The sequence below is a fragment of the Rutidosis leptorrhynchoides genome, chromosome 3 (genome assembly GCF_046630445.1).
Source record: "Rutidosis leptorrhynchoides isolate AG116_Rl617_1_P2 chromosome 3, CSIRO_AGI_Rlap_v1, whole genome shotgun sequence".
NCBI classification, from domain to species: Eukaryota; Viridiplantae; Streptophyta; class Magnoliopsida; order Asterales; family Asteraceae; genus Rutidosis; species Rutidosis leptorrhynchoides.
Window position 1 is genome coordinate 364,277,817 of NC_092335.1, and position 12,717 is coordinate 364,290,533.

General features: G+C 33.0%; 2 protein-coding genes across 3 annotated transcripts; one reads left to right on the forward strand and one right to left on the reverse strand.

Annotated features, from left to right (window-relative positions):
- The first annotated feature begins 382 nt into the window (after positions 1 to 382).
- LOC139897592 (light-regulated protein, chloroplastic-like) lies at positions 383 to 1,374 on the forward strand. Its single transcript, XM_071880286.1, has 3 exons — positions 383 to 629; positions 934 to 1,092; positions 1,177 to 1,374. The coding sequence occupies exons 1-3, from the start codon at positions 442 to 444 to the stop codon at positions 1,244 to 1,246; spliced, it is 417 nt and encodes a 138-aa protein (XP_071736387.1). The 5' UTR covers positions 383 to 441; the 3' UTR covers positions 1,247 to 1,374.
- A 4,129-nt stretch (positions 1,375 to 5,503) lies between these two features.
- Positions 5,504 to 10,123, reverse strand: LOC139902813 (uncharacterized). Of its 2 annotated transcripts, XR_011777713.1 has the most exons (10): positions 10,064 to 10,123; positions 9,802 to 9,931; positions 9,388 to 9,532; positions 8,810 to 9,298; positions 8,632 to 8,718; positions 8,034 to 8,104; positions 7,805 to 7,945; positions 6,313 to 7,235; positions 5,725 to 5,846; positions 5,504 to 5,637 (listed from the first exon to the last, which is right to left on the reverse strand). XR_011777713.1 is itself a non-coding variant. In XM_071885458.1 (7 exons), the coding sequence occupies exons 4-7, from the start codon at positions 8,960 to 8,962 to the stop codon at positions 7,912 to 7,914; spliced, it is 345 nt and encodes a 114-aa protein (XP_071741559.1). In that variant the 5' UTR covers positions 8,963 to 9,298; positions 9,388 to 9,532; positions 9,802 to 9,931; positions 10,064 to 10,123; the 3' UTR covers positions 7,245 to 7,911. The 2 variants fall into 2 exon arrangements, 1 of the variants encoding a protein (XP_071741559.1); XM_071885458.1 differs by lacking the exons at positions 5,504 to 5,637; positions 5,725 to 5,846; positions 6,313 to 7,235 and having other exon boundaries at positions 7,245 to 7,945.
- Positions 10,124 to 12,717: the final 2,594 nt, after the last annotated feature.

The window sequence follows — 12,717 nt, forward strand, 5'->3', positions numbered from 1 at the left end:
TGAACATTTAGTTTATTTCTTGTTTGACCCATGCCAACTGTGTTGTGATGATTGACTTGATCCAATTTGGTTGGTCAAACTGTCATATATCCTGTCATTCTGTTTAATCTTGTATCTTGGTTGCAGTACAACAGGTATGATCAATCTTTTGTGAGCCATGCCAATTGTGATTCAATCTTTTCACCTGTAAGGTACAATTACGGAGTAGTTTTTTCTTTTTCTTTTTTTTACTTTGATTGAAATAGGTCTTTTAGTTTGTTGGAACATGGTTGTGAGGGGGACCAGTGAAGAAAAATCTTCCACTAGAAACAAACCAAACCTCATCCTTATCCCTCTCACCTTATCTCTTTTCTAAAGCCTTGCATATATATATATATATAACAACATCTGTTTAATAGTATATACTAACATATTTTGAACATACCGACGATCATATCGAAAATGCAGGCATCTATTCACTTATCTTCATCACCAGTCCTCTCTTTTCCATCTACTAAAACCTCAAGTTTCTCAACCATATTACTTCATACTAAACATCGTCATCAAGGATCACGTACGTCATCAATTTGTATCTCAATTAAAGCAGCCTCCGACAACTCTCAAGTCGATTACAGCTCCATGGCCACCTCGTAAGTTTTCTTCCAAATAATATAATAAATAAGGTGCTTAAAAAACTAGTACGTAGTGTTTATGTTTACTTTAGATGGCGGTTATTGAAAATGTACAAGAATTTTAAGCATCTTAACGATGGCCCTAATAGTTGTTGTTAGAAAAGTCCATATATATATATATATATATATATAACACTACTTTTTATTTTTTTTTTTTTTTTTTATTTTGAAAAGCAACTTAATTTTATTGATAAGGAAATGATACAGGATTACAACACTACTTTTTATAAAATTGTCGTTTGTTGGTTTTTGTTCAACGCAGAGTGTTTCCAGCAGAAGCATGTGATACTGTTGGTGGTGATGCTTGTAACGTTGAAATGTTCCCTGAAACCAAGTTTACACAACAATCACCCGATCTGGTTCCTGCTGCGGCTTCAAAACCAGTTGACAGAGAGTATATTCAATACGACAGTCCCAAAACGTAATATCTGTAATTAATTCAACTATTTGGGATGTTTTAGGCATTTCAGTTTCGATAATCATAATAAGGTGATATTTTGTACAGGGTGTTTATTGCAGAGGCATGTGATGATCTTGGAGGAGAATTCTGCGAGCCATCGTACCAGAGTGGATGAAAACTTCTAATTATATCATATGCTCATCTTGAATCCAACCTTATATATGTTAATTGTATGTAAATCAAGTATTTAACTATGAGGTTTGTGAGTTATAATTAGTATATGGATATGGATGGATTCGATCATGTAATACCTTGAGTGATATCTTCACTTGCCCAAATTGTTATTGACATACACCAGATCAGATCAACATACATAAAATCAAATCAAAAAAATCATAAAAAGAAATATCATGTAATATATAATTTCTTTATAAGCTTTATATATATATATGGAATGGAATTGGGCCGCGTTTTCTCCTGAGTAACATTTGGGGCCGGGTTATGCAATTGCAAAGTCCACTAAGTGATTCCAAACTGCTATTAAAAAAAAAAAAAAATGTTAAATAACCATAAATAATGGCAAAAATATCTAATGATGTATGAAGTTTCTTGCTTTAAGGTGTTGCATACATGTTACTTGCAGCTGTTTTCACTTAAACTAACACAAATTGTACCTACACACTAAATGAGGTCTCAATTTTTGCCGTCCCCTCAAACCAACACGACATTTCAAAAACATTTACACATTTCCACACATTCACCCCTTAAACTTACCCTCTACGTATACTTTTAACCCTCTCAAATCAAAAAGACATTCCAAAAACATTTAACCATCCACCCCTTAAACTATGTATAACTAGTTTAATACCCGCAACCTTGCGGGTTCGAAATAGAAAAAACTATCTGAATCGTCATTATGGTAACATATATATAGACAAGTAACACATTGTACCCACATTTAGGTCTCAATTTTGGTCGTCCCCTCAAACCAACACGACATTTCAAAAACATTTACACATTTCCACACATTCACCCCTTAAACTTACCCTCTACGTATAGTTTTAACCCCCTCAAATCAAAAAGACATTCCAAAAACATTTAAACATCCACCCCTTAAACTATGTATAACTAGTTTAATACCCGCAACCTTGCGGGTTCGAAATAGAAAAAACTATCTGAATCGTCATTATGGTAACATATATATAGACAAGTAACACATTGTACCCACATTTAGGTCTCAATTTTGGTCGTCCCCTCAAACCAACACGACATTTCAAAAACATTTACACATTTCCACACATTCACCCCTTAAACTTACCCTCTACGTATAGTTTTAACCCCCTCAAATCAAAAAGACATTCCAAAAACATTTAAACATCCACCCCTTAAACTATGTATAACTAGTTTAATACCCGCAACCTTGCGGGTTCGAAATAGAAAAAACTATCTGAATCGTCATTATGGTAACATATATATAGACAAGTAACACATTGTACCCACATTTAGGTCTCAATTTTGGTCGTCCCCTCAAACCAACACGACATTTCAAAAATATTTACACATTTCCACACATTCACCCCTTAAACTTACCCTACGTATAGTTTTAACCCCCTCAAATCAAAAAGACATTCCAAAAACATTTAAACATCCACCCCTTAAACTATGTATAACTAGTTTAATACCCGCAACCTTGCGGGTTCGAAATAGAAAAAACTATCTGAATCGTCAATATGGTAACATATATATAGACAAGTAACACATTGTACCCACATTTAGAAAAATAGGAATCAATCCATATGTAACTCATATAAAAAAAACATTGGTACCAACCGTAATGCAACTGCATAAGATGTTAGTAGTTGACAAATACAATAAGACTAAAATTTCAAGATTTTTAGCCAAGATATCCAAATAGTACTTGATGCATTAACCTTTGCATGACATGGTTGGAACGTTCTTGAAACCAACTCATGAATGTTTCGTCTCAGATTATATAAAGTCAATAAATTTTATCAATAAGAGCACATTCATAATCTCTGCTCACATTATATAAATTCATTTAAGTGTTCCAATTAGAACACATTTACAGTATATAATTAGACCAATCTACTTTTCTACATTTGGAAGACATTCATAAATTTAATTAGAGATTACCCACACACGGGGTGCACTATTTACATATATAAATTATAGGGAAAATATCAATATCAATATCAATATCAATATCAATCGTGCTACTTCCCACTATTCATGAACATCATTCTGCTAATAAATCAGCATGTAGCGAAAACTTAGGTCTTCATTTTTCCAATCTTATAAAAAAGACTGCTAGCTCAATCTTTTGAAATATGGTGTTTCAAGTTAGATACGACTATGCACCTTTAGCATCATAACTTAGAAGTACATGATCCATAGCCTACAAAGATCGTATACACAACTTAAGTAGCAGATAGTTGCAAAACATATATAGCATAATTTTTTACCTATATTAAAGTAAACATGGACCAATTACTACAAAGACTCAATCTTTACCATGGGCAAAATTGTTAAGGTTAATGCCTCAAAAGTCATTAAGATGCCAAATAGGTATAACTGGTTATATAATTCGGTGGTATTTGGGTTTATCGTATAAAGAAATTCGAGCAGCTCCTTTTGGGGTCAAAATACAATAACACATCATAAAAAATATGGACCCCAAGTTGTCAGCTGCTAGCTGCTATCGTTTTTTTTCTGTTGTAAAAAAAGTAACTTCCTTGCAATAATAAATCAGAACAGACTATATGTACAAGAGTTTTAAAATCATTTGCCAAATCAAATGTACTAAGAATTTACCTTTTCGCCTTCTCATTGTCAGAAACGGAAGTGAGACCCTAATAAGCCAATTCTCTACCACAATCCGCTTCAATGTTAGTAAAGTGAATGAGCAATGTACATACCAAAGAATAAGAAGAAACTTTACCATCAAAAAATCTTCTTGTAGGTTGATCTCTTATAAGTAGGCCGAAAGCATTTTGGATCATCACAAACCAAAAGAACAAATTCAGAATGTCAGTATCCACAAATTCAGTGGTATATTTCTAAATAATCATCAATATGGCTATCTCATCATACCCGCTATCTCTTTATACATAGTATTAGTATTCTTTTGTGATACCTAAAACAAATAACATGGGCAAATAAAATAAACTGTAATATGAAATATAACGTAGTATAATGGGAAAGTCTGATCCTTTAGAGTAGTATACAAATAGGATTACCTTACCATTCAAAGTTATGAATCAGGACCACTCCCTAATTGGTGTTGTGTTTATGATTTGAGATGGATATCAAACAATTTTCTAGCATGATGTGCCCAAAAGGCACACCTGATCTAGTCTGATTATTTAATTTTTTTCCCCATGGATATGTGTATGTCATAACCTTTTAGGAAGAAATTCGGATATGAAATCAAGGATCCCAGATTTTTTGTTCTGGCGTTTTATACTGCATCGATCTAACAATCTAGTGACGAACTTGTTGATCGGCGTTAAGAGAAGAGAAAACGAGTTTTTTACCAAGTTCAGAAGATAAGGACCACATGAGTAAAACAAAACTCCATCAACCCAAAACAAATGAATCTAAGGAATCAAACTCAAGGTTGATTAATATCAAGGTTGGTATTATAGATACCGAATATCAAGTAAAGCTTTCATTTTACTTCCACACAGCTAACTCTACAATACACACACACACGTGAAAAACATAGGAGATAAATCTTTAACAAACAAACTTTCAAATTACAATTACAAAGTCGATAATAACAATTATTTTAGGGAAAACAAAAACTCTAAAACGTATCATACACCTATGTAAATTAGAAACAACTTTTGAACTTGCATATCAGTTGCCTATTCATGTCTTTGATTAATGATATAAATAGTTGTCTGAAAATGCAGGTGTCATAAATTTTGCAAATAAAAAACGCAAGGCACCCAATAGTCAGTCAAAGAAAGAGAATGATATAAGAAACAAAAGCAGATTGAAAATCATTTTAGAAACAAAATCAGTGTAGTTTACCTGATATCCAAGAATTCCAGTCTCAAAGTACGCTCACCTTGTTTTCACTGCAATATCTCGAATACTCCTCCATGGTAGCTCTTCAAAGAGACATGCCATTCTCGTTGCTATCAGTCCTTGAACGCAAGTACCTAAAATGAGCCAAACATGGCTCGTGACACATTTCAAACCACATCCTTTATTGACACTAAACCTACAAGATTAGATGTTTGAAAAAATCAGTCTAGTGTACATACCAAAACAGAATGACCCGATTTTGAGATCAAACCAGCCATAATAGTCTAAGACATTCCAACAAATCATTAATACCTTATACCCGTGACCCATTCAGCATGTTGTAAGTTTTGACACACTGCGTATTGACATAATAATTTATCAATAGGATTGCCATCTCACTAATAAAATAAAAGCTAAGAACAGCGGACTTTGTACAGAAAGAAACATAGATTATGCCACTTATGAAGTGCAACACCTCCTTATAGATCCAGAGTTTAGAATGATACCTTACCCCTGCACCCAATCAAGATAACTCAGCTTATATTATTGACCATTAAGACATCAAAATAACATTTTGTCTGAAATTTCTTGCAGACTCACCGAAAACTACAATGATGACTACCTTTTTTTCTCCAATCAAGATCACCCAGCTTAATGATTTCGACTATTAAGACATCAAAATACCGAACAATTTTGGTATAGAGTCTGGAATATGTAAATACCTGAATATGTAAATGAACTATATAGTAAAGTTATGGACAAAAAATTTAAAATTCATATTGAAGTATTTTAATTAAAAACTATCACTTTCAACTATTCAACTAAGATTATAAACATATCAAACGAATAAATCAAAATCGTTTAATATTAGAAAAAACTTAATATTTGGGATATAAAATTAGATGCCATCGAAATAAGAAAAGACCTACCCTTTCCATCAATGAAAGGGTATAACAGTAAAATGTTGTGTGTATTAGCATACGAAAGACAATTCTTAGCTAAGAAAGAAAATGAATGGTGAGGTTAGAACTAAAAAATTTGATCTGATGGCTGATATCATATTAAGGAAGAAACATTAACTAATTATGTATTTGTTTTAGTAGGGAGTGAGATGAGAAGTAAGATTAGAAATTCTATTATATTATTGACGAAAATTAAGAAAATAATGTTAGTTATTTGTCAAATTACCTCTTACTCTCCCCCATATTGCTCATCTAGTGCCCTCTACATGTCTTCTTTGGTTGCCCGTTCATCATCAAATTTCAGCCGACAAGAATTTCAAAGCATTTAACAAAGTGAGAGCAACGCATAAATAAGAAGTCATAAAACGTATTTGAAGATCAAGAACCAAAATATAGAGAAAAACAACTGAAATATCACATAAAATTAGCAATGATATAGAGAAAAAAACCTTAAATAGTGAGTCATCAGATCAAGTGCTAATACTTTTTGAATTATCATTCATAGGCGGGATTTTTAATTGGATCAAGAGATGAAACTGATTATGTATTAACCGTTGTTTTAATGGCGGGTTTAATTTTGTTATCAGAAAAAATGGTTTTGTGCTTTGACCATAAGTAACTTAACTAAATCCTGTATATTAAATATAAAAATTGTACATTTACCTTGAAACTCCATTGTATTCCAATAGATAATTGATGATGATCAATAATCATACACAACTGCAAATTTTTAATAACGGATATTTACAAAACAAAAAATATTTATAACCAACAATTTCACGGGTAATACATTTAAATAAATAAAAATCATACAAAAATCAGTCAGCAAAAAGAAAATTAAACAAAAAACATACAATATGCTATGCAGTCTTTAATCAACAGAAGCATACAGTTATAGTTAATCCGATTAAACGATGTTGTATAATAAAACATACCTGATATGCTTACAATCGGTCTACGAATCCAAAAGCTAATTCGTTGTGCGATAATCCATTTGGACATATAAGCTTAAATATGGAATTGCTAAGATGAATAAACCTTTAGACCTAATTAAAAATATAACGAAAGATTCCTGCATCGTCAAAATCTATCTCACTCAAAAAAAAGTCGATGTATCATTGATTTATCAATTTTTTCCTCAATGAAAGTCTGCAAAAAAAAATTGAATTTGGGTTTGGATTGAGAACAATTTAATTTAGGTATTGGATTTCAAGAAATACAGAATCAGAATCAGAGATAGTATTCTGACATCAGATAAATGTGGTCCATTGGATCAATCAATAATATACTCTTTTAAGGGTGGGGATCTGCTGTGTTAATGGATTATATTAATATCTGACTCAAATATGGCTTTGCTTTAATATATAGAGTAGATTGTGAATCAGTTTCTTTTTTACCTTGTGGTACATTATTCAAATTATTCCGATTTTCAGAATTCAAGAGATAGGTAAAATCAATGAATGGTTATCTCATTATAAAACTTTGCTAGTTAATCAAGGAAATGTAAGGTTTGATTTAAAATTTTTAACAGTCCTACGGTATGTAGGGCAAGTTCTTTTTTACTTTGTTTAAATGTGAGTAACATGAAAGAATTTAAAAAAAAAAAAAAAATCATATTGACTACGACAAAAGAAGGCTCTTATGAGACCCTACCATGTATTCACAAACTATGAAAAACTGAAGCAATATATTATAAACCATTAGAGTGAGACTAATACCTTGATAACTTTGACGTAGACATTGATTTACTTGGTGGCCTACAATTAAGAGGTACAGGTCAGGTTCACCATCATTAATATTTTCATTCTTATGTTCTTGCCCTATCTCATCGGGTGGTTGCAGTCCCGGTAAAGAAAGACCTAAATCATTTACTCTACACGTCACATGAAATATATAAATGCAGGTAGAGATGAAAAACATATACTCATAACTCATTGTATTGTATACTCATAACTCCCGTTTCTGAGCTCATCAAGGGGTAACGTTTCACCTTCTTTCTCTTGTTTATGTTGCAATACCTGAAAAATACAGAGTTATGGATTCAGATTAATGGTTATTGAGTTGCTAAGTAACAGAAATGGGTAACCCTGATAACGGGTAAAAAATGTGTGATTATATTATTTCTTAGTCTACCTCATTTTACCCGCCCAATTCTTTGAAATGGATGGGACTGATAATGGGTCAAAAGCTTCATACAACTTCAAAACTTTTAACCCATTTCTTATATATTTAAGGTTCCTCATTTTACGAGTATGACACTTTAAAATGGGTTGGACTGATAATGGGTCAAAAACTTCATACAACTTCAGGACTTTTAACCCCATATCTTATATACCTAAGGTTCCTCATTTACCCGTATGACACTTGAAAATGGGTGGGAATTATAATGTGTCAAAAACTTCAAGACTTTTTAACCCATTTCTTATTTCTCATATAGCTTAATTTCCAGATTTTACCTGTCTGACTCATTGGACAACAAACATCACCCAAACTGACCGAAATGGGTCAAAATGCCTATTTATACTTTTATGAAGAAAAAGCTAACCAGATTATTCAATTTCTCAATCTCTGCTACTTGTTCCATGCAACGATTTTTCATCTTTTTCAAGGTTTCTTCAACAACCTGAGAGGGCTAAACATTTAAACTAAAATAATTTTATATGTTACAAAAGTCGTTTAAAAATAAAACACTTAAAAAAAATAAAAATGAAATCGGTGCTTACTTTCGTTCTTTGATTCATTCGAGTTCCCGAGAATATTCTTTCCAACAATCCACGCCTTAAAGCTCTCTTGTACATCATCATTCGATGCTCTTTGCTGACAACTCGAGGATACATAGTTGCCATTCGTTGACCCATCAGTTTGAACAAATGCATTATTCGTGTTAGCCAAATGATCAAACGATTTCGCAACCAACGATTTATTTAACACAGAGTTTCGCTAATGGTTGTCGATAATCTCTAAACCTCTGCGAAGACTGGAAGCCAGTGTATCAGAGGGACGCCCAAACACCATACTTGATCTCAAAGAAGACCTAATCTAATCGCTTATCTTAACTTATTCGCGGGTCATATTTTCTTGAGCAACAGACATATGGGTCGGTGCAAAAACAACACTTTTCTTTAAAAGACCACTTTGTAATATCGATCATTTGGTTATCGTTGAAAAAGGGAGTCTCTGAATACCTTGCAAAACAGCCCATGTCGATGAACCTGCATTCAGTTTATGGAAGACAATTATATAAATTGGTATATGCCATATTTATGCAATTTTGGAAAAAACTCGCGCTAGTATTTTGTACACTCTGTGAAACCGCTTACGTTGTTGTATTTTCATTTGCGGTTTGCCTTGTGGCTGCAACATAGAAGTTTGATGTTTCGGAGTAGCAAGTCTAATAACGACTGACTTAGAAAATGGGATACTTGCAACTTAGTAGTCGACAACACCTGTACCATTCAATAAAAATGAAAAAAAAAAAAATAAATAAATAACAATCGAAAAATTAATCAAAACAATGATCAATGATGCATCAGTTAACAATCTAAATAGCTAACACTAAGCATCAATAAATTATAATCCGTACAATTGAATAAATAGTTACGGTTATTGTTTAAACTGTGATCTAAATAACCGTACAATGAAATCACAAATTGACATAACTTGAACGATAAAAAAAAAAAGCATATAATTGTAGAATTTAGAGAAGATTAAGAACCTTTAATTTATGGGACGAATCTTCAGCAAATCAATCGGATTTAACAGTATGTTTCCAGTGTTTCCAATTAAGAAATGAATCGTTGTCGTCGGGAAATGAAGAACTGTGAAAGACAATTTGTTGCAGTAGTCTGTTCAAGCAACCAAATCAGTGTATTTTCTTAGAAAAGTAAGATTGCGATTGTAAAGAAAAGTCATACATATGGACTATAGCAAACACAAAAGCAAGATGTTGATCTTAATAAAGAAAGAGGATTACGAACCGCTTCGATTTGTTTTTATATAGATTAGGGTTTTTTGCTCTGGACGATGATGGGTGTTTCTTATTTTTATTACGTAGTTTTGTGATAACAAAGACTGAATAAGAATCGGTTTTTGTTTACCATTTTTAGAGGGGTAATTTAGGAAGCACACTTAAATCTAACATCAGTTGATGAATTCTGACCTCAGATAAATGTGAGCCTTTGGATTAATCAAGAATATTCTATTTTAAGGGTGGAGATCTGTTTTTGTAATGGATTATTTTAAAGTCCAACTTGCTTTAAATATAACTTTGCTTTAATATATAGAGTAGAAGAGTAGAAGTAGATAGAAGATTTTAACCCCCAACAAATGGGGGTAAAATGTAAACCTAAAAACTAATTAACAAACTGAAAGAAAAACTTCACCCAAATTTTTAACGAGTCGTATCTTTCTACTCGCTTCGAGTTAAATTTTTTCGACTTCACCATTCAACTCGAAATAATTTTACGAACACAACGCAACTAGCTATGCGCAAAACGGACTACTTTTTAAAAACGTTAAATATTTCAGACTACTTTTTATACATATACATACACATATAACAAACAACCCAAACTAACCACCTCATATCGATGGTTCTGTTCCATCTGTTACACGATTTTTCTAGCGTAAAAAATGCGCAGTACATTAGCCATACTAAGTAATAACCACGTGCTTTCAAACATACCATATCAACGTGTTTTAAATTATGTAAATGCATAACATTACGTTAAATATGAATATACAACCCGAAAGGCTTCGCCGTATCGCGCGGGCCGGTGTTTTTCTAGATTCTATCATTAGTGTGCTATTTAGGCCCGAAAATTTGAATCTGGCAACCCTAATAATCGGTCCATACCAAACTGACTTAGGTCTATCATGAAGTCACTTAATGAGCATGAAGGTTGGAACACACATGATCAAACTATAGAACATATCTCAGAGGTCAATTGACAGTACACAGAATTTTTTTTTTCTTTTCATTTCATTTCAAATGAATAGCATCATTACTTTTACTTGCACATTAGAATTGTTGAAAAAAGCAAGATGAAGGAATTATGAACTAGAACGATCAGATATAGAAGAGACCAAGATGGTATTAGTAGTCGAGTTATAGCAAACAACAGTAATAATTCAACTTGTGGATTTACCTTGTCAGTTTAAAGCGTCAACATACCCTGTGTAATAACTATATTGACTCCAATCCTTTTTTTTTTTTCCCGATATGGGCTGAAATATTAGCAAAATATCTCTGTCTTTGTATGTTGATAAACGGGCAAAGTTAATTAAAGAAAATGTAAAGATGTTTAAGAGTCAAAGACATAAGCAGTTCAAACAACTGCATCTGAGTGGGAATTGAGATGGAAGAATGGGTCTGCAGAGTGCTTAAAAAGTAGTATAGATTCTCTAAGGATTAGTGAGTCAATAAAGATTAGATTACTTCTCTGTTAATAATATGGTTTATATTGGTTTGTTAATCTCTAGCCTAGTGAGTCATGAAAGATTTTGCTTTAGATGAATTTGGGCGAAGTGCATTCGGTTCATATGTGTCCTTTGGTCAGCATTTGGTAATTTGGATCATATAAAAAATTACTCCTCTTCCGCTAATAGCCTGATCATGGAAATTTTATCCGTTTATTCATTCTACTATGATTTTCGTCCGTGATCCATACAATACTAAGCTTAAGTAGAACATCACAAAACATATTTACATGTTGAGTGTAAGAGTTTGAACAAAGGAAAAGAAAAAAGTTGCATGTGGCACCTCATCACGTCGTAGATCGCGAGGTTTGTACTAGAATGCGGACAGAACGTTTGGAATGCGACAATGTGCGACGAAAGATTGCTGGTATTCATGAAAGAAGTTTGGCACTTGTGGTTTTAAAATGGGTTAACCAAAGTCTTTGGTAGGATATTCCAAAGTATTTGGAATATGCAGGCTGGTTTGAGCTTCTCTCACTAAGGAAGATAGTTTTAGAAGGGTGTCGGGTAGAATGCATTTGCCATGTGCTTATGTTTTGGATGATGGTTGGTTCAACGAAACGGGCGGTTATTCGGGGTGACAAATTAGGAATCTTTAGGTGATGGTAGGAGTTGATAATCATGAATGTTCTGAAACTCAAGCATTCTGGATATTGTTGACGGTATCGGGAACTTGATAGGAGTATGGTAACCAACGAAAGTATCAGGCTAGTGGGAGTTATGGAGATGGTTGTGGAATGTGTGTCTCTGTTTATCGCTAGATTAGTGCGTTGATTCCGGATTACACAAGTGACTCAATTACTTGTTTTTATCTTCCAATGAAAAAGAAATTTGCAACTAACTGGTGGTATGAACCATATTCTTCTCGAGTAGCCGCAATATTATTTCTTACTCGTATAGTGGAAGCGTGTGGGAATGAGAAGATGTGTTCATAAAATTCATAGCTACGAGGATGGTTTAGTGTACTAGCGTGAAAGTGAAAAGTTGAAAGGTGTAGATTTCATAGTGACTGCATTTTATCCCTATATACTAAAACACGCACCAGATTTCGTCGTTTCAGTTCTATCAGATTATCGTTTTGAGTTTGCGTTCACACTACAAACGTGTCACAACCCTGATTTTTTCGTTACTTCCGTTAACCTTCCGTTAGTTT

Excerpts from the sequence above, each read along its gene's own strand:
- LOC139897592 (XM_071880286.1), top strand. The coding sequence starts at position 442 with ATGCAGGCATCTATTCACTTATCTTCATCACCAGTCCTCTCTTTTCCA. Across the intron at positions 630-933 it reads TACAGCTCCATGGCCACCTC|AGTGTTTCCAGCAGAAGCAT; the intron begins GTAAGTTTTCTT and ends TGTTCAACGCAG. Across the intron at positions 1,093-1,176 it reads CAATACGACAGTCCCAAAAC|GGTGTTTATTGCAGAGGCAT; the intron begins GTAATATCTGTA and ends TATTTTGTACAG.
- LOC139902813 (XM_071885458.1), bottom strand. The coding sequence starts at position 8,962 with ATGCATTTGTTCAAACTGATGGGTCAACGAATGGCAACTATGTATCCT. Across the intron at positions 8,105-8,631 it reads TTGAGAAATTGAATAATCTG|GTATTGCAACATAAACAAGA; the intron begins GTTAGCTTTTTC and ends TGTATTTTTCAG. Across the intron at positions 7,946-8,033 it reads CTCAGAAACGGGAGTTATGA|GTCTTTCTTTACCGGGACTG; the intron begins GTATACAATACA and ends TAAATGATTTAG.